The following is a 20,108-nucleotide window of genomic DNA, read 5'->3' on the forward strand; positions in this document are numbered from 1 at the left end:
TTCAGTTACCTTGGCTGGTGTCATGCATGATGAGCCTTTTCCGATTATTATCAAAAAATAAAAATGTAACCTTAAGATACTGAATAGAGAGATAATAGTAAAATACATTCCTTTGGGGAACACATACATAAATTACTGTGCTCCACTAAGTATGAGGGGCCGGTCTAAACCAAAAATGCCAGGGCCGATTTTTTTTTTTTGTCCCAGTCCAGCCCTGAATTGAAACAGTCTCTGTTATATATCAGAATGTCAGGTTTAAATTTCTAATGCCAAAGTGCCTTTTTGTTTGTGGTCTGAACAGAAAGCAGCTCCAACTCTGAGCTGAGGAAATATTCAATCACAGGAAGTCTGAAGACGCATGAAAATTTAGTCCAGGACTTTATTATTATTATTTAAAAACAGTTTACAGTTGACATAGATGAACATTTACAAGTCTAATGAGATTATAACATGCTGCGTTGTGTGAATGAGTGAATCAGGACACACATCAAGGAATGCTTGAATTTCTAAGCACATAATCAAAAATAATTAAACCATGGATTTGTGAATAATGTCATGTTGTGTGTGTGTGGCCAAAACAAAATAAAACATATTAAGCCATTACAACTGTTTAAGATATGACACAGTTACAAGTCAAGAATAAAAGTAAATACAAAACGCAGCATTGGAGGTCGTCATTTCTGTACACATCGAGGAATGTTTGGACTATTTAACCTAATTTAAACATGCAATTTTGAAAAATAAAAATGTATGCATGTGTGACATTTGTATGGTCAAAACAAAATCATATTTTAAGCTATGACACAATTGCATATCTAGGAATGATGTTGATGATCAGTTAATTAGTCCAATTTGTCAATACTTGACCAATAAAGCTGATTTGGATTTTTTTTATATAAATAAACAGAATTTAAGATTTTCATTTCTATTAAATTAAAATAAACTAGGCTATAGGTGATTAACTAAGAGTCCTCAGCCTCCCCTCAGGCGAAGCATCAGGTCGATGGTGCTGTGATTGGTGACGTTGTAGTCTGTCAGTCTTCCAGTGGTCATCTCTCTGCTCTGGTGGAGGAGCCTCTGCTGGCTCACTGGGACCCCCTCTCTTTTCTCCACCCTGGCCTTGAAGCGGTCCACGGTCTCCTCAGGTGTGATATCGTAGGTGGTTGATTTGCCCTTCTCGTTTTTGAGGAACACCTGGAAGGGTGGCGGCTGGGTGATCAGCAGAGACACCTGGGAGCCAGACTGTAGACCGTACCAGCTGAGAGGCTTTGAGTCGTCGTTGAGAGGAGTCCTCTGACCGTTCACAAACACCAGCTTCTGCTCCTGAACAGAGACTCCCAGTTTACTCTGGATGAGTTGCTTCAGGGAGCTCACAGTGTCCTGTGGGTTCACCATCAGGCGGTGGGACGCCCCATTCAGCATAATGATGTTTATCTCCATGATGAAAGTTGTCTGAAAGATAATTGAATGCATATTAAACAAAAAATCCAGAAAGAAAGATGGAAGATAATTTAATCTGTTGTCAACAGTAGCCCAAAAGTCAGACTTTACTAAAATTAAAGATATGATGTTCAAATATGCTGATGTATAACTAAAAATCACCCACACAAAAAGTAGCTGAGTAAAAGTGTTAAAGAGGTCATATTATGCTAATGTTCAGGTTCATACTTTTATCTGGGGGTCCTATAAGAAAAGATTTACATACTTTAAATTTCATATTACACATTATTTTTCTAATATGGTTCATTGCTGCAGCCTCCCTTTACACACGGTGTCTTGAATGCGCCATTTTAGCTACAGAGTGAGACATCTAGCCTCTGTTCAATCTTTGGTGAGAGTTGCATATGCATCACTTAACGGGCAGGATGTAGCCAATCAGAGGCAGAGGGGGGCGGGTCATGATGGGGGAGGTAGTGTCATCTAAAATAACACCGTTTTTGTTTTTTTTTGTTTTTTCACTGAATGCCACCAAATGAATGAGCCTAGTTTAAAAATGCACTACTTTGGGTCTGAACTGCTGAGTAACTAGTAGACTAACAAGGAAGAGGATCGAAGCCAAGGGGTGATAAAAAAATGAGAAGAGGAAGTTGTTGTGATTTTTATTCTGCAGCAAAATAAGGTCAAATCAGAGGTGTAACAATCTCTCCAAGGTCCTAATACTGACAACTACACTGTGTTAATGATCTTAAACACACATCATTTATTTGTGACTAAAGAAGATTCACCAGTTCATCTACTGAAGGCATTTTGTTGAGGCAATTTTATATTAAAATGTCAACTATAATCTCGACATTTCCTGTTTTCTCCTGATTCTCTTCACTAACTTACTGAAGTTATCAAATAAATGTAGTGCAGTAAAAAAGTACAACAGGCTACTTTGTCTCAGTATACTGTGGTAGAAAATGGAAAGTACCTCACAACTGTGTTAACTGTGGCCTTAATCACAGTACTTGAGTAAATGTACTTAGTTACATTCCATCACTGAATTCAATACGTGTAGAATAATTATTCTTAATAAAGAGATCTTCTTACCGTGTGATCACTTCAGAAAAAACTCCAGTTGAAAACTTCAGAAAAAGACTCGAACCTCTGGAAACCTCTGGAAACGTGTGCGATAGTTCTGAGAGTGTCGCGCGGACAGGTGATGTTGCGGCAGAATCAGCAGCTGTGATCTGTCATCTGTGTCCGCTCAGCTCTTTATATGAGCTCCGTCAGCTGACCGCACCGCCCCCTGTCTGTAACATTCGTTTTCCTTTCCTCGGCCTTCTTTAGCTTTCGGTTTCCATTCTCCTGACGTGATGCAGCTCCTTCTGCTTGAGTTTTGGTCATCATAAAAAAAACAAAGATAAACACTCCCAATAACAAGAGGTGAGACTGTTGTTAGTGTCACTGACAGGTAACAGCGTGTTTACAGGTGGATTGATGACGTCAGGTCGATGACAGGGAGTTTCCACTTAAGTTTGGTGAAAAGATACCATTTAATTTTTACATTTTGAAGTAGTATTTATGTTTTGTATCATAATGCAGTCCTGGCAGGATGTGTGGACCTGATTGTGCAGCTAATTTGAATCTTAATATCCTAAAATCAGCTGTTTTTCTTTAAAAGATACATATTGTTTGGGCTTTATATACCTTCGTGATAACTTATTAAAGGAAGTTATTGTAGATTTGACAGAAGTTTACCTTTGTAGTTGTCGGTGTCCCTGAATCTGCTGACCGCCAGCAGGTTTTTCATGTGGACACGTAAACTTCAGGGTTACTTACACATTTAAAAATCAGTATATATTGATGTATAGCAGATTTTAGCTTTAGATTTGTACATCTGTCACGACACAAGGCCCATCAGCCTTTGTGTTCACTCTCAATTTGGACAGAACCTCCACAGCAAAACCTCTGGAGGGAATAAAAAAGTAAATATCAAGTTTTGTAAGAGATGTAGCAACAAAGAAGACACAGCTGGACAGCCGCTCCTTATCACAAGATGCAACCTTGAAAGCTTACAGTCACTATTAGAATGAAATGTGTGTTGTGTGTCTTATCTTCCAGCCTCACTGGATTATATAATTTTATACATTTTTCAAGAACAACACAGTTAAAATTAGCACAAAACTACAGTTCATGTTCATTTACAGATTTTAAATGTATTATTATTGTTATTTTAAAGAGCACTTATACAGGAATGGTGCTCTGTATCAGTTAAAATCTGTCTTTAGCTGGTGGATGTTGCATCATGGGAGAAAATATCTGATTGGTGCATCTAATAGCACATATTATAGGAGCTTCTCATCTAGAGTATTGTTGTGTACAGACCTGACACACAGAGCTGAGCTGCTATGAGTTACTGTTCATCCAGTATCGGGTGTCAGGCCTCAGCTGTGTGACCACATCTGAAAGCACTGGCACCGTGTTTCATCCATCACAACGTTTGACTTGCTGATTTTACTTTTCTACTGGCAAGAAGAACATATTCACAGCCACTGGTCAGCACAAATCATGTAAAATGATGTTTTCTCACACAGTACAATGATCACATCCAAGTTGAGATGGATGCTTTAGAATTTTACTACCATTAAATCAAGTTTGGAGTCATAATAATTTAATTAACTGTTTGTGATTTAACTTTATTTTGTTTTGAGGCCTGGAGAACGATGAGAGGAAGTTGGTGAACCTGTGTTTGTACAGATAGGCCGTGTATCGCACTGCAATCCTGCCATTGAACAAATGATGAGTCACATACTGACGGCACTAATGTGGTTTTCCTGTCTTCAGTTTCGGGCAGATTGCCAACATGGTGGCCTTGTTTTGGTACGCCTACCTTGCATCTGTGAGGAAATAAAGCTTCCTGTAATTTTTAAGCACAGACAGCAAATCTGAAGGAGGACTGCTTCCTCACAGTGGCTTTAAGCTGTTCACTGTTCTACTGAACTCATTCTCACACAGTTCTTCTGATTATCTCCTGCAATGCTAAAGTGCCTTTTTTTATGTGTTGGTCTGTACAGGGTCCAGCTCCACCTCTGAGCTGAGGGAACACAGGACAGGAAAAATGTAAAGACATCATTCAAATTCACACCTGGGACTTTATTTTGAAACAGTGACATAAAAAACATGAAACATATAAAACATGTATTTGTCCAAAGACATTTCAACATGCTGCACTTTATCAATAATATTTATACCGAAAATAATACTATTTCAAATCAATATAGAGCATCAGGTCGATGGTGCTGTGATTGGTGACGTTGTAGTCTGTCAGTCTTCCAGTGGTCATCTCTCTGCTCTGGTGGAGGAGCCTCTGCTGGCTCACTGGGACCCCCTCTCTTTTCTCCACCCTGGCCTTGAAGTGGTCCACTGTCTCGTCAGGTGTGATATCATAGGGGATCGGTTCGCCCCTCTTGTTCCTGAGGAAGACCTGGAAGGGTGGCGGCTGGGTGACCAGCAGAGACACCTGGGAGCCGGACTGTAGACCGTACCAGCTGAGAGGCTTTGAGTCGTCGTTGAGAGTTTTCTTCTCATCGTTCACAAACACCAGCTTCTGCTCCTGAACAGGGACTCCCAGTTTACTCTGGATGATTCTCTTCAGGGAGCTCACGGTGTCCTGTGGGTTCACCGTCAGGTGGTGGGACGCCCCACCCAGTGTAATGATGGCGATATCCATGGTGAGCCTCAGGCAGAGCATCAGGTCGATGGTGCTGTGATTGGTGACGTTGTAGTCTGTCAGTCTTCCAGTGGTCATCTCTCTGCTCTGGTGGAGGAGCCTCTGCTGGCTCACTGGGACCCCCTCTCTTTTCTCCACCCTGGCCTTGAAGTGGTCCACGGTCTCCTCAGGTGTGATATCGTAGGTGGTTGATTTGCCCTTCTCGTTCCTGAGGAAGACCTGGACGGGTGGTGGCTGGGTGACCAGCATAGACATCAGGTGGATGGTGCTGTGATTGGTGACGTTGTAGTCTGTCAGTCTTCCAGTGGTCATCTCTCTGCTCTGGTGGAGGAGCCTCTGCTGGCTCACTGGGACCCCCTCTCTTTTCTCCACCCTGGCCTTGAAGTGGTCCACGGTCTCCTCAGGTGTGATATCGTAGGTGGTTGATATGCCCTTCTCGTTCCTGAGGAAGACCTGGACGGGTGGTGGCTGGGTGACCAGCATAGACATCAGGTGGATGGTGCTGTGATTGGTGACGTTGTAGTCTGTCAGTCTTCCAGTGGTCATCTCTCTGCTCTGGTGGAGGAGCCTCTGCTGGCTCACTGGGACCCCCTCTCTTTTCTCCACCCTGGCCTTGAAGTGGTCCACGGTCTCCTCAGGTGTGATATCGTAGGTGGTCGATTTGTTCTTCTCGTTTTTGAGGAAGACCCGGAAGGGTGGCGGCTGGGCGACCAGCAGAGACACCTGGGAGCCAGACTGTAGACCGTACCAGCTGAGAGGCTTTGAGTCGTCGTTGAGAGTTTTCTGCTCATCGTTCACAAACACCAGCTTCTGCTCCTGAACAGGGACTCCCAGTTTACTCTGGATGAGTTGCTTCAGGGAGCTCACAGTGTCCTGTGGGTTCACCATCAGGCGGTGGGACGCCCCATTCAGCATAATGATGTTTATCTCCATGATGAAAGTTGTCTGAAAGATAATTGAATGCATATTAAACAAAAAATCCAGAAAGAAAAATGGAAGATAATTTAATCTGTTGTCAACAGTAGCCCAAAAGTCAGACTTTACTAAAATTAAAGATATGATGTTCAAATATGCTGATGTATAACTAAAAATCACCCACACAAAAAGTACCTGAGTAAAAGTGTTAAAGAGGTCATATTGTGCTAATGTTCAGGTTCATACTTTTATCTGGAGGTCCTATAAGAAAAGATTTACATACTTTAAATTTCATATAACACATTATTTTTCTAATATGGTTCATTGCTGCAGACTCCCTTTACACACTGTGTCTTGAATGCGCCATTTTAGCTACAGAGTGAGACATCTTAAATCTGTTCAATCTTTGGTGAGAGTTGCACATGCATCACTTAAGGGGCAGGATGTAGCCAATCAGAGGCAGAGTATGGTGGGTCATGATGGGGGAGGTAGTGTCATCTAAAATAACACCATTTTAGTTTTGTTTTTTCACTGAATGCCACCAAATTAATGAGCCTAGTTTAAAAATGCACTACTTTGGGTCTGAACTGCTGAGTAACTAGTAGACTAACAAGGAAGAGGATCGAAGCCAAGGGGTGATAAAAAAAATGAGAGGAGGAAGTTGATTTGTTTTTCATTCTGCAGCAGAATAAGGTCAAATCTGAAGTGTAACAATCTCTCCAAGGTCCTAATACTGATAAGTACACTGTGTTAATGTGCTTAAACACAAATCATTTATTTGTGACTAAAGAAGATTCACCAGTTCATCTACTGAAGGCATTTTGTTGAAGCAGTTAGATAGATAGATAGATAGATAGATAGTGTAGGATAGTATGTGGGCCTGACATGGGCAGCACCATAAATATATAATGTAGGAGACACTGCTCACACACTTCTTTGATATATATATGATTATTAATCACTGGCAATTAATATTACACTCGTTAAAGGGGGAACCACCTCCGTGTTTAGTTATTGGAATAATCCGGAGGACATTATTCCAAACACCTAACTGTACCAGTTAGCTTGGACAGTTAGAGTCCATTCAAAATCAATTTATTCAGTCTCAATATTCTGAAGTAGTGAATTCTTTGCACGTATCCATCGGTTCTCCACGTTAAAATTAAGTTCCAGACAAAGACAACGATTATATATGTTTATTGACTAAATAATTTGGGGTAAAATAATGACATGACAATTTTAGACGAACAACAGATAACAGAAAAGGTAAAGACTGTAATAAGGAAATTAATAACGTTGTGTGACCGTCGGTAGATGGTAAAGTTAAAGGGTCGGGTTATATATATTAAATATTACGGGAGTAAATTTTTAATACTACGAGACCCTAATCTTAATTCTCTTAAGTTCATAAGATAGAAGTTAGAACTTAGACAGAAGTCAGAACTTTGACAGAAGTCAGAACTTTAGACACCACTCATTCTCACGTGTGTGGATCCAGCTGCATGAAGACGTTCAGCCGGTTTTGTCTGGGAGTCAGGAGGCACTGAAGTTTGGTGTTCTTGAGAGTTCTGGGTTGGATTACGGCACGGCACGTTGGTCCAGTAGCCAGAGGGAAGGTCGGTACTCTGTTGAGGAACTCTTGGTCCGAAGGCCCACCGGGGTTTCCGCCTTGGGAGCGCTGGGGCAGAGTCGTTCTCGGCTGGGAGCACACAAAGTCTCTTTTCGTTGGAGACTCCTTGCAAGGCTTGCAACGTTCTTCATCAGATGATCACAGTCTTGAAAAAGACTTTTCTTGGTGGTTTCAAATAGTGGTACTCAAGTTCTGATTCTGAAACTAATTCAACTTCCTCTGAATCAGGCGGTGATACTTTAACAGTATAAAATCAAAAAGAAAAGAATTTGTTCTATTAAAAACTTGAATAAAAGTAAAATACTTAAAGTAGGGATTCAATTCGCTTGTCTTAGCTTGTTGCAAAAATAAAAGTAAAGATTACTTTAGAAATAAAAATAAAAATGAAAAACAAAGAAGTGAAGAGAAAAGAAGAAGGAGAAGAGAACAGGGAGAGAAGAGTGCCCGGAGAAGAAGAGAGAAAAGGAGCAGGGGAGAGTGTCTGTTTTATGGCCGGCTGCAGCAGACTGAACGGGGAGGCCGGCTGACAGTGTCACACCAAAAAGTTAATCTAACTATACTATTGTATTTAACATTTCGAAATCGTATTTTAACCTTCCCAAAACTTCACCATCTTAAAAGTCGAATGTTTGCCTTCGTGAAAAGATGCAACATGATAATGATCATTTGTCATTCAAGAGAATTATAACCTGATTAAGACATGAAGCACCAAGGTATACAACATATAACAATAAGGTATACAATACACAGTAGAACCAAGGACTTATACATATTCCTTGTAGTTCTATCTTTAACAAAACATATCAGACATTTAACTGGTAAATAATACAAGTATTACACAAGGAATGATGATCTTCAAATCTCTCCTTCATCGACAAAGGGGAGGGGGTTTCTGTTGACCTCAAACTTATTGAGTAATAAACTTCATTTGGGCTTCACAATAACATAAGAAAGATCTGTTGAATGACCTTCTTACGCTATTTTTGGAATCTGCTAAAATTAAGAAGTTGGAATTGTAGTTTATCAGTTATTTAGGACGTATTTGAATTTGGGTGAGAACAGAAGACTGCAAAGGGGGAATGGTATGTCAGACGCAGGAACAACAGCGGTCGTAAATAACAGTTGGACATGTGAGGAGAAGAACACACAGATTAGGTTTCCCATCAAGCCTTCCCCCACTGGAGAATGTTCCAGAGGCAGAGAAACGTAGATTAGTAAAACATCTTAAATCACCACATCTATGTTGGAAACCAGTCCTTCTTCCTTTTGGTGTGACCAAGGAAAACTCTATCGGGCTTGACCTTGTTTGACCTGAGGAACAGGGGTTCATCTTCTTTGGAGGAAGAGGAACAGACCAGATGTGCTTAGTCGTTGTAAATTACAAAGAAGATCTCTGGTGATCTGTTTATAGCAAGATAAACAACATTCTCTCACTTTTTGGAGAGGAGAGGATTTGCCAGGCCAGGATATGGGGGCTTTCAGTCCCATATGCTGGAAAAAGGAGTTGATTTGGGTTAAAGGTAATCATGGCTGAAATGAGACCACCTTAAGATGCAGAGGCAAAGGCTTGTGTTCCTACAATAGATAGACAGATAGATAGATAGATAATAGACTATAGTCTCTACATTTCCTGTTTTCTCGATAAGTGCATAATGAAAACAAACCTTCCTCCTCTCTGGTCCTGATTCTCTTCACTAACTTACTAAAGTGATCAAATGTAGTGCAGTAAAAAAGTACAAAAGGCTACTTTGTCTCAGTATACAGTGGTAGAAAATGGAAAGTACCTCACAACTGTGTTAACTGTGTCCTTAATCACAGAACTTTAGCAAATGTACTTAGTTACATTCCATCACTGAATTCAATACGTGTAGAATAATTATTCTTGATAAAGAGATCTTCTTACCTGTGATCACTTCAGAAAAAACTCCAGTTGAAAACTTCAGAAAAAGACTCGAACCTCTGGAAACTTCTGTAAACCTGATAGTTCTGAGAGTGTCGCGCGGACAGGTGATGTTGCGGCAGAAACAGCAGCTGTGATCTGTCATCTGTGTCCGCTCAGCTCTTTATATGAGCTCCGTCAGCTGACCGCACCGCCCCCTGTCTGTAACATTCGTTTTCCTTTCCTCGGCCTTCTTTAGCTTTCGGTTTCCATTATCCTGACGTGATGCAGCTCCCTCTGCTTGAGTTTTGGTCATCATAAAAAAACAAAGATAAACACTCCCAATAACAAGAGGTGAGACTGTTGTTAGTGTCACTGACAGGTAACAGCGTGTTTACAGGTGGATTGATGACGTCAGGTCGATGACAGGGAGTTTCCACTTAAGTTTGGTGAAAAGATACCATTTAATTTTTACATTTTGAAGTAGTATTTTTGTTTTGTATCGTAATGCAGTCCTGGCAGGATGTGTGGACCTGATTGTGCAGCTAATTTGAATCTTAATATCCTAAAATCAGCTGTTTTTCTTTAAAAGATATATTGTTTGGGCTTTATATACCTTCGTGATAACTTATTAAAGGAAGTTATTGTAGATTTGACATAAGTTTACCTTTGTAGTTGTCGGTGTCCCTGAATCTGCTGACCACCAGCAGGTTTTTCATGTGGACACGTAAACTTCAGGGTTACTTACACATTTAAAAATCAGTATATATTGATGTATAGCAGATTTTAGCTTTAGATTTGTACATCTGTCACGACACAAAGCCCATCAGCCTTTGTGTTCACTCTCAATTTGGACAGAACCTCCACAGCAAAACCTCTGGAGGGAATAAAAGAGTAAATATCAAGTTTTGTAAGAGATGTAGCAACAAAGAAGACACAGCTGGACAGCCGCTCCTTATCACAAGATGCAACCTTGAAAGCTTACAGTCACTATTAGAATGAAATGTGTGTTGTGTGTCTTATCTTCCAGCCTCACTGGATTATATAATTTTATACATTTTTCAAGAACAACACAGTTAAAATTAGCACAAAACTACAGTTCATGTTCATTTACAGATTTTAAATGTATTATTATTGTTATTTTAAAGAGCACTTATACAGGAATGGTGCTCTGTATCAGTTAAAACCTGTCTTTAGCTGGTGAATGTTGCATCATGGGAGAAAATATCTGATTGGTGCATCTAATAGCACATATTATAGGAGCTTCTCATCTAGAGTATTGTTGTGTACAGACCTGACACACAGAGCTGAGCTGCTATGAGTTACTGTTCATCCTGTATCGGGTGTCAGGCCACAGCTGTGTGACCACATCTGAAAGCACTGGCACCGTGTTTCATCCATCACAACGTTTGACTTATTGATTTTACTTTTCTACTGGCAAGAAGAACATTTTCACAGCCACTGGTCAGCACAAATCATGTAAAATTATGTTTCCTCACACAGTACAATGATCACATCCAAGTTGAGATGGATGCTTTAGAATTTTACTACCATTAAATCAAGTTTGGAGTCATAATAATTTAATTAACTGTTTGTGATTTAACTTTATTTTGTTTTGAGGCCTGGAGAACGATGAGAGGAAGTTGGTGAACCTGTGTTTGTACAGATAGGCCATGTATCGCACTGCAATCCTGCCATTGAACAAATGATGAGTCACATACTGACGGCACTAATGTGGTTTTCCTGTCTTCAGTTTCGGGCAGTTTGCCAACATGGTGGCCTTGTTTTGGTACGCCTACCTTGCATGTGTGAGGAAATAAAGCTTCCTGTAATTTATATGCACAGACAGCAAATCTGAAGGAGGACTGCTTCCTCACAGTGGCTTTAAGCTGTTCACTGTACTACTGAACTCATTCTCACATACAGTTTTTCCTCTGATTATCTCCTGCAATGCTAAACTGCCTTTTTCAATGTGGTGGTGGTCTGTAAAGGATACAGCTCCACCTCTGAGCTGAGGGAACACAGGACAGGAAATGTCAAGACACCATTCAAATTCACACCTGGGACTTTATTTTGAAACAGTGACATAAAAAACATGAAACATATAAAACATGTATTTGTCCAAAGACCTTAGATCATGCTGCGCTTTATCAATAACATTTATACCATCAAGACGAAATAATACTATTTCAAAACAATATAGAGCCTCAGGTGGATGGTGCTGTCATTCGTGACGTTGTAGTCTGTCAGTCTTCCAGTGGTCATCTCTCTGCTCTGGTGGAGAAGCCTCTGCCGGCTCACTGAGACCCCCTCTCTTTTCTCCACCCTGGCCTTGAAGTGGTCCACGGTCTCGTCAGGTGTGATATCGTAGGTGGTCGATTTGCCCTTCTCGTTCCTGAGGAAGACCTGGACGGGCGGCCGCTGGGTGACCAGCATAGACATCAGGTGGATGGTGCTGTGATTTGTGACGCTGTAGTCTGTCAGTCTTCCAGTGGTCATCTCTCTGCTCTGGTGGAGAAGCCTCTGCCGGCTCACGGGTACCCCTTCTCTTTTCTCCACCCTGGCCTTGAAGTGGTCCACGGTCTCCTCAGGTGTGATATCGTAGGTGGTCGATTTGCCCTTCTCGTTCCTGAGGAAGACTTGGACGGGCGGCCGTTGGGTGACCAGCATAGACATCAGGTGGATGGTGCTGTGATTTGTGACGTCGTAGTCTGTCAGTCTTCCAGTGGTTATCTCTGTGCTCTGGTGGAGGAGCCTCTGCAGGCTCACTGGGACCTCCTCTCTTTTCTCCACCCTGGCCTTGAAGTGGTCCACTGTCTCCTCAGGTGTGATATCGTAGGTGGTCGATTTGCCCTTCTCGTTTTGAGGAAGACCTGGAATGGTGGCGGCTGGGTGACCAGCATAGACATCAGGTGGATGGTGCTGTGATTTGTGATGTTGTAGTCTGTCAATCTTCCAGTGGTCATCTCTGTGCTCTGGTGGAGGAGCCTCTGCCGGCTCACTGGGACCCCTTCTCTTTTCTACACCCTGGCCTTGAAGTGGTCCACAGTTTCGCCAGGTGTGATATCATAAGGGATCGGTTCGCCCCTCTCGTTCCTGAGGAAGACCTGGAAGGGTGGTGGCTTGGTGATCAGCAGAGACACCTGGGAGCCGGACTGTAGACCGTACCAGCTGAGAGGCTTTGAGTTGTCGTTGAGAGTTTTCTTCTCACCATTCACAAAAACCAGCTTCTGCTCCTGAACAGGGACTCCCAGTTTGTTCTGGATGAGTTGCTTCAGGGAACTCACGGTGTCCTGTGGGTTCACAGTCAGGTAGTGAGACGCCCCACCCAGCATAGTGATGGTGATATCCATGATGAGCCTCAGGCGAAGCATTAGGTGGATGGTGCTGTGATTTGTGACGTTGTAGTCTGTCAGTCTTCCAGTGGTCATCTCTCTGCTCTGGTGGAGAAGCCTCTGCCGGCTCACGGGTACCCCTTCTCTTTTCTCCACCCTGGCCTTGAAGTGGTCCACGGTCTCCTCAGGTGTGATATCGTAGGTGGTCGATTTGCCCTTCTCGTTCCTGAGGAAGACTTGGACGGGCGGCCGTTGGGTGACCAGCATAGACATCAGGTGGATGGTGCTGTGATTTGTGACGTCGTAGTCTGTCAGTCTTCCAGTGGTTATCTCTGTGCTCTGGTGGAGGAGCCTCTGCAGGCTCACTGGGACCTCCTCTCTTTTCTCCACCCTGGCCTTGAAGTGGTCCACTGTCTCCTCAGGTGTGATATCGTAGGTGGTCGATTTGCCCTTCTCGTTTTTGAGGAAGACCTGGAATGGTGGCGGCTGGGTGACCAGCATAGACATCAGGTGGATGGTGCTGTGATTTGTGATGTTGTAGTCTGTCAATCTTCCAGTGGTCATCTCTGTGCTCTGGTGGAGGAGCCTCTGCCGGCTCACTGGGACCCCTTCTCTTTTCTCCACCCTGGCCTTGAAGTGGTCCACAGTTTCGCCAGGTGTGATATCATAAGGGATCGGTTCGCCCCTCTCGTTCCTGAGGAAGACCTGGAAGGGTGGTGGCTTGGTGATCAGCAGAGACACCTGGGAGCCGGACTGTAGACCGTACCAGCTGAGAGGCTTTGAGTTGTCGTTGAGAGTTTTCTTCTCACCATTCACGAAAACCAGCTTCTGCTCCTGAACAGGGACTCCCAGTTTGTTCTGGATGAGTTGCTTCAGGGAACTCACGGTGTCCTGTGGGTTCACAGTCAGGTAGTGAGACGCCCCACCCAGCATAGTGATGGTGATATCCATGATGAGCCTCAGGCGAAGCATTAGGTGGATGGTGCTGTGATTTGTGACGTTGTAGTCTGTCAGTCTTCCAGTGGTCATCTCTCTGCTCTGGTGGAGGAGCCTCTGCCGGCTCACTGGGAACCCCTCTCTTTTCTCCACCCTGACCTTGAAGTGGTCCACGGTCTCCTCAGGTGTGATATCGTAGGTGGTCGATTTGCCCTTCTCGTTCCTGAGGAAGACCTGGACGGGTGGCGGCTGGGTGACCAGCATAGACATCAGGTGGATGGTGCTTTGATTTGTGACGCTGTAGTCTGTCAGTCTTCCAGTGGTCATCTCTGTGCTCTGGTGGAGGAGCCTCTGCCGGCTCACTCGGACCTCCTCTCTTTTCTCCACCCTGGCCTTGAAGTGGTCCACGGTCTCCTCAGGTGTGATATCGTAGGTGGTCAATTTGCCCTTCTCATTCCTGAGGAAGACCTGGACAGGCGGCCGCTGGGTGACCAGCATAGACATCAGGTGGATTGTGCTGTTATTTGTGACGTCGTAGTCTGTCAGTCTTCCAGTGGTCATCTCTCTGCTCTGGTGGAGAAGCCTCTGCCGGCTCACTGAGACCCCCTCTCTTTTCTCCACCCTGGCCTTGAAGTGGTCCACGGTCTCGTCAGGTGTGATATCGTAGGTGGTCGATTTGCCCTTCTCGTTCCTGAGGAAGACCTGGACGGGTGGCGGCTGGGTGACCAGCACAGACATCAGGTGGATGGTGCTGTGATTTGTGATGTTGTAGTCTGTCAGTCTTCCAGTGGTCATCTCTCTGCTCTGGTGGAGGAGCCTCTGCCGGCTCATGGGTACCCCTTCTCTTTTCTCCACCCTGGCCTTGAAGTGGTCCACGGTCTCCTCAGGTGTGATATCGTAGGTGGTTGATTTGCCCTTCTCGTTCCTGAGGAAGACTTGGACGGGCGGCCGCTGGGTGACCAGCATAGACATCAGGTGGATGGTGCTGTGATTTGTGACGTCGTAGTCTGTCAGTCTTCCAGTGGTTATCTCTGTGCTCTGGTGGAGGAGCCTCTGCAGGCTCACTGGGACCTCCTCTCTTTTCTCCACCCTGGCCTTGAAGTGGTCCACTGTCTCCTCAGGTGTGATATCGTAGGTGGTCGATTTGCCCTTCTTGTTTTTGAGGAAGACCTGGACGGGTGGCGGCTGGGTGACCAGCATAGACATCAGGTGGATGGTGCTGTGATTTGTGATGTTGTAGTCTGTCAGTCTTCCAGTGGTCATCTCTCTGCTCTGGTGGAGGAGCCTCTGCCGGCTCACTGGGACCCCTTCTCTTTTCTCCACCCTGGCCTTGAAGTGGTCCACGGTCTCCTCAGGTGTGATATCGTAGGTGGTCAATTTGCCCTTCTCGTTCCTGAGGAAGACCTGGACAGGCGGCCGCTGGGTGACCAGCATAGACATCAGGAGGATGGTGCTGTGATTTGTGAGGTCGTAGTCTGTCAGTCTTCCAGTGGTCATCTCTGTGCTCTGGTGGAGCAGCCTCTGCCGGCTCACTGGGACCCCCTCTCTTTTCTCCACCCTGGCCTTGAAGTGGTCCACGGTCTCGTCAGGTGTGATATCGTAGGTGGTCGATTTGCCCTTCTCGTTCCTGAGGAAGACTTGGACGGGTGGCGGCTGGGTGACCAGCATAGACATCAGGTGGATGGTGCTGTGGTTTGCGACGTCGTAGTCTGTCAGTCTTCCAGTGGTCATCTCTCTGCTCTGGTGGAGGAGCCTCTGCCGGCTCACTGGGACCCCCTCTCTTTTCTCCACCCTGGCCTTGAAGTGGTCCACGGTCTTGTCAGGTGTGCTATCGTAGGTGGTCGATTTGCCCTTCTCGTTCCTGAGGAAGACCTGGACGGGTGGCGGCTGGGTGATCAGCAGAGACACCTGGGAGCCGGACTGTAGACCGTACCAGCTGAGAGGCTTTGAGTCGTCATTGAGAGGAGTCCTCTGAGCGTTCACAAACAACAGCTTCTGCTCCTGAACAGAGACTCCCAGTTTTCTCTGGATGAGTCCCTTCAGGGAGCTCACAGTGTCCTGTGGGTTCACCATCAGGCAATGGGACGCCCCATTCAGCATACTGATGGCGATATCCATGGTGAGCCTGGAATATAATTGAAACTGTTATCAAAAGTTCCCAAAAGTTGACCACAGTACTTGAGTCAATGTACTTAGTTACATTCCATCACTGAATTTAATACATTAAATTTAATACACATTAAAATACGTGTATAAAAAGTATTTTTAATAAAGAGATTTTCTTACCGTGTGATCACTTGAGAAAAAACTTAAGGAAAAGACTGGAAACTTGTGTAATAGTTCTGAGACGGTGTCACACAGACAGGTGATGTTGCGGCAGCAGCAGCAGCAGCTGTGACAGAAGGTGTCAGCAACTCACCTGTTTATATGAGCTCTGTCAGTTTCCTTTCCTCTGCCTTCCTGAACTTTCAGTTTCCATTCTCCTGACGTGATGCAGCTCTTTCTTGTTGACTTTTGGTCATCATAAAAAAATAATAAAAGGAAAACACTCCCAATAACAAGAGAGGCTGTTGTTAGTGTCACTGACAGGTAACTGCGTGTTTACAGGTGGATTCATTATGTAAAGTCAATGTCAGGGAGTTTCCACTCAAGTTTGAATGTAGTTGGGTGAAAAGAAGCCATTTAATTTTTACATTCTTAGGTGGAATTTATGTTTTGGTTCATAATGCAGTCCTGGCAGGATGTGAGGGCCTGATTTGTGCAGCTATATTTTTTATCTTTATATCCTAAAATCAGCTGTATTTATTTAACAGATACATATTGTTTGATATGTAAACCTGTGTTTGTAACAACAGAACATAATACATGTAGTTTATCATGAATTGTTTTGTTTTTTTACAAAACACTGCCAAGATGTTACAGTAAACCTGGAGTTATATAATTGAGGCCGTCTCTGTTATATATCAGAATAATGTCAGGTTTAAATTTCTAATGCCAAAGTGTCTTTTTGTTCGTGATGTTTGTGGTCTGAACAGGAAGCAGCTCCAACTCGCAGCTGAGGAAATATTCAAGCACAGGAAGTCTGAAGACGCATAAAAATTTTACATCCGGGACTTTATTTTTATTCTTTAAAAACAGTTTCCAGTTGACATAGATGAACATTAACAGGTCTAATAAAATTATAACATGCTGCGTTGTGTGAATTGTCCAAACAAAATAACAAAACACATTTTTGAGGAATGACTGAATCAGGACACACATCAAGGAACGCTTGGATTAAGCCATTACAAATGTTTAAGATATGACACAGTTACAGGTCTGGGAATGATTTTTCCAAGTCAAAAATAAAAGTAAATACAAAACGCAGCATTGGAGGTCGTCATTTCTGTACACATGGAGGAATGTTTGAGCTTTTAAACGTAATTTAAACATTTACTTGTCAAAAATAAATTTTTTAACATGCAGTGCTGTGTGTGTGACATTTGTATGGTCAAAACAAATAATATTTTAAGCTATGACACAACTGCATATCAGGAATGATGTCACTTCTCACAGTTGCACTTAGTCCAGTTTGTCAATACTTGGCCAATAAAGCTGATTCGGATTTTATTACGTAAAAAAATAAATAGAATTTAATATCTTCATTTCTATTAAATAAAATAAACTAGGCTATATAGGTGATTAACTAAGAGTCCTCAGCCTCCCCTCAGGCGAAGCATCAGGTCGATGGTGCTGTCATTTGTGACGTTGTAGTCTGTCAGTCTTCCAGTGGTCATCTCTCTGCTCTGGTGGAGGAGCCTCTGCTGGCTCACTGGGACCCCCTCTCTTTGCTCCACCCTGGCCTTGAAGTGGTCCACAGTCTCCTCAGGTGTGATGTCATAGGTGCTCAATTGGCCCTTCTCGTTCCTGAGGAACACCTGGATGGGTGGTGGCTGGGTGATCAGCAGAGACACCTGGGAGCCGGACTGTAGACCGTACCAGCTGAGAGGCTTTGAGTCGTCGTTGAGAGTTTTCTTCTCTCCGTTCACAAACACCAGCTTCTGCTCCTGAACAGGGACTCCCAGCTTATCCTGGATGAGTTGCTTCAGAGACTTCACAGTGTCCTGTGGGTTCACCATCAGGCGATGGGACGCCCCATTCAGCATAATGATGTTTATCTCCATGATGAAAGTTTTCTGAAAGATAATTGAATGCATATTAAACAAAAAAATCCAGAAATAAAGATGGAAGATGATTTAATCTGTTGTTAAAAGTACCCAAAAGTCAGACTTTACTAAAATTAAAGATATGATGTTCAAATATGCTGATGTATAACTAAAAATCACCCACACAAAAAGTACCTGAGTAAAAGTGTTAAAGAGGTCATATTATGCTAATGTTCAGGTTCATACTTTTATCTGGAGGTCCTATAAGAAAAGCTTTACATACTTTAAATTTCATATAACACATTATTTTTCTAATATGGTTCATTGCTGCAGCCTCCCTTTACACACTGTCTTGAATGCGCCATTTTAGCTACAGAGTGAGACATCTTGCCTCTGTTCAATCTTTGGTGAGAGTTGCACATGCGTCACTTAACGGGCAGGATGTAGCCAATCAGAGGCAGAGAGGGGCAGGTCATGATGGGGGAGGTAGTGTCATCTAAAATAACACCGTTTCTGTTTTTTGTTTTTTTCACTGAATGCCACCAAATGAATAAGCCTAGTTTAAAAATGCACTACTTTGGGTCTGAACTGCTGAGTAACTAGTAGACTAACAAGGAAGAGGATCGAAGCCAAGGGGTGATAAAAAAAAAAATGAGAGGAGGAAGTTGTTTTGTTTTTCATTCTGCAGCAGAATAAGTTCAAATCTGAGGTGTAACAATCTCTCCAAGGTCCTAATACTGACAACTACACTGTGTTAATGTGCTTAAACACAAATCATTTACTTGTGACTAAAGCAGATTCACAAGTTCATCTACTGAAGGCATTTTGTTGAAGCAGTTAGTTAGATAGATAGATAGATAGACTATAGTCTCTACATTTCCTGTTTTCTCGATAAGTGCATAATGAAAACAAACCTTCCTCCTCTCTGGTCCTGATTCTCTTCACTAACTTACTAAAGTGATCAAATGTAGTGCAGTAAAAAAGTACAATAGGCTACTTTGTCTCAGTATACAGTGGTAGAAAATGGAAAGTACCTCTTAACTATGTAAACTGTGGCCTTAATCACAGTACTTGAGTAAATGTACTTAGTTACATTCATCACTGAATTTAATACAGTAGTAGAAGATGGATAGAAAAACTATTTTTAATAAAGAGATCTTCTTACCTGTGATCACTTGAGAAAAAAACTCCAGTCGAGAAACTTCAGGAAAAGACTCGAACCTCTGGAAACCTCTGGAAACGTGTGCGATAGTTCTGAGAGTGTCGCGCGGACAGGTGATGTTGCGGCAGAAACAGCAGCTGTGATCTGTCATCTGTGTCCGCTCAGCTGTTTATATGAGCTCCGTCAGCTGATCACACCGCCCCCTGTCTGTAACATTCGTTTTCCTTTCCTCGGCCTTCTTTAGCTTTCGGTTTCCATTCTCCTGACGTGATGCAGCTCCTTCTGCTTGAGTTTTGGTCATCATAAAAAAAAACAACAAAGATAAACACTCCCAATAACAAGAGGTGAGACTGTTGTTAGTGTCACTGACAGGTAACCGCCTGTTTACAGGTGGATTGATAACGTCAGGTCGATGACAGGGAGTTTCCACACAAGTTTGAATGTAGTTTGGTGAAAAGACACCAATTAATTTTTACATTTTGAAGTAGTATTTATGTTTTGTGTCATAATGCAGTCCTGCCAGGATGTGCAGGCCTGACTGTGCAGCTAATTTGAATCTTAATATCCTAAAATCAGCTGTTTTTCTTTAAAAGATACATACTGTTTGGGCTTTATATACCTTCGTGATAACTTATTAAAGGAAGTTATTGTAGATTTAAGTTAAATATAACCTGTAGTTATCCCAGAATCTGCTGACCACCAATGGGTTTTTCATGTGGACACGTAAACTTCAGGGTTAATAACACATTTAAAAAGAAGTATTTTGCATGATGCTGCAAAGATGGACAACAGATTTGAGCTTCTTTTTAAATGGCCACCAGTCAGACGCATAAATGTGACACAACACAAGGCCCATCAGCGTTTGTAAGTTTTGTAAGAGATGTAGAAACAAGGAAGACACAGCTGGACAGCCGCTCCTTATCACACAATGCAACCTTGAGAGCTTACAAT

At 43.0% G+C, this 20,108-nt stretch overlaps 4 protein-coding genes across 7 annotated transcripts; all 4 read right to left on the reverse strand.

Moving 5' to 3' along the window:
• Nucleotides 1-361: 361 nt before the first annotated feature.
• Nucleotides 362-19,285, reverse strand: LOC115581768 (polyubiquitin-like). 2 transcript variants are annotated; one of them, XM_030417139.1, is made up of 3 exons: nt 19,217-19,285; nt 2,533-2,597; nt 362-1,452 (listed from the first exon to the last, which is right to left on the reverse strand). In XM_030417139.1, exon 3 carries the CDS (start codon nt 1,438-1,440, stop codon nt 973-975), a length of 468 nt encoding a protein of 155 aa, XP_030272999.1. In that variant the 5' UTR covers nt 1,441-1,452; nt 2,533-2,597; nt 19,217-19,285; the 3' UTR covers nt 362-972. The 2 variants fall into 2 exon arrangements, with proteins under 2 accessions (XP_030272999.1, XP_030273000.1); XM_030417140.1 differs by lacking the exon at nt 19,217-19,285 and having other exon boundaries at nt 362-1,455; nt 2,537-2,663.
• LOC115581766 (polyubiquitin-B-like) lies at nt 4,558-19,273 on the reverse strand. Of its 3 annotated transcripts, XM_030417134.1 has the most exons (3): nt 19,216-19,273; nt 9,604-9,666; nt 4,558-6,100 (listed from the first exon to the last, which is right to left on the reverse strand). In XM_030417134.1, exon 3 carries the CDS (start codon nt 6,086-6,088, stop codon nt 4,688-4,690), a length of 1,401 nt encoding a protein of 466 aa, XP_030272994.1. In that variant the 5' UTR covers nt 6,089-6,100; nt 9,604-9,666; nt 19,216-19,273; the 3' UTR covers nt 4,558-4,687. The 3 variants fall into 3 exon arrangements, with proteins under 3 accessions (XP_030272994.1, XP_030272996.1, XP_030272995.1); XM_030417136.1 differs by lacking the exons at nt 9,604-9,666; nt 19,216-19,273 and adding an exon at nt 16,137-16,150; XM_030417135.1 differs by lacking the exon at nt 19,216-19,273 and having other exon boundaries at nt 9,604-9,751.
• Nucleotides 11,627-15,942, reverse strand: LOC115581736 (polyubiquitin-C-like). The gene is made up of 3 exons (XM_030417055.1): nt 15,723-15,942; nt 12,665-15,020; nt 11,627-12,611 (listed from the first exon to the last, which is right to left on the reverse strand). Exons 1-3 carry the CDS (start codon nt 15,921-15,923, stop codon nt 11,764-11,766), a joined length of 3,405 nt encoding a protein of 1,134 aa, XP_030272915.1. The 5' UTR covers nt 15,924-15,942; the 3' UTR covers nt 11,627-11,763.
• Nucleotides 16,946-19,298, reverse strand: LOC115581767 (polyubiquitin-like). The gene is made up of 2 exons (XM_030417138.1): nt 19,161-19,298; nt 16,946-18,025 (listed from the first exon to the last, which is right to left on the reverse strand). Exon 2 carries the CDS (start codon nt 18,011-18,013, stop codon nt 17,546-17,548), a length of 468 nt encoding a protein of 155 aa, XP_030272998.1. The 5' UTR covers nt 18,014-18,025; nt 19,161-19,298; the 3' UTR covers nt 16,946-17,545.
• Nucleotides 19,299-20,108: the final 810 nt, after the last annotated feature.

This window comes from Sparus aurata, chromosome 5 (genome assembly GCF_900880675.1).
Source record: "Sparus aurata chromosome 5, fSpaAur1.1, whole genome shotgun sequence".
NCBI lineage: Eukaryota > Metazoa > Chordata > Actinopteri > Spariformes > Sparidae > Sparus > Sparus aurata.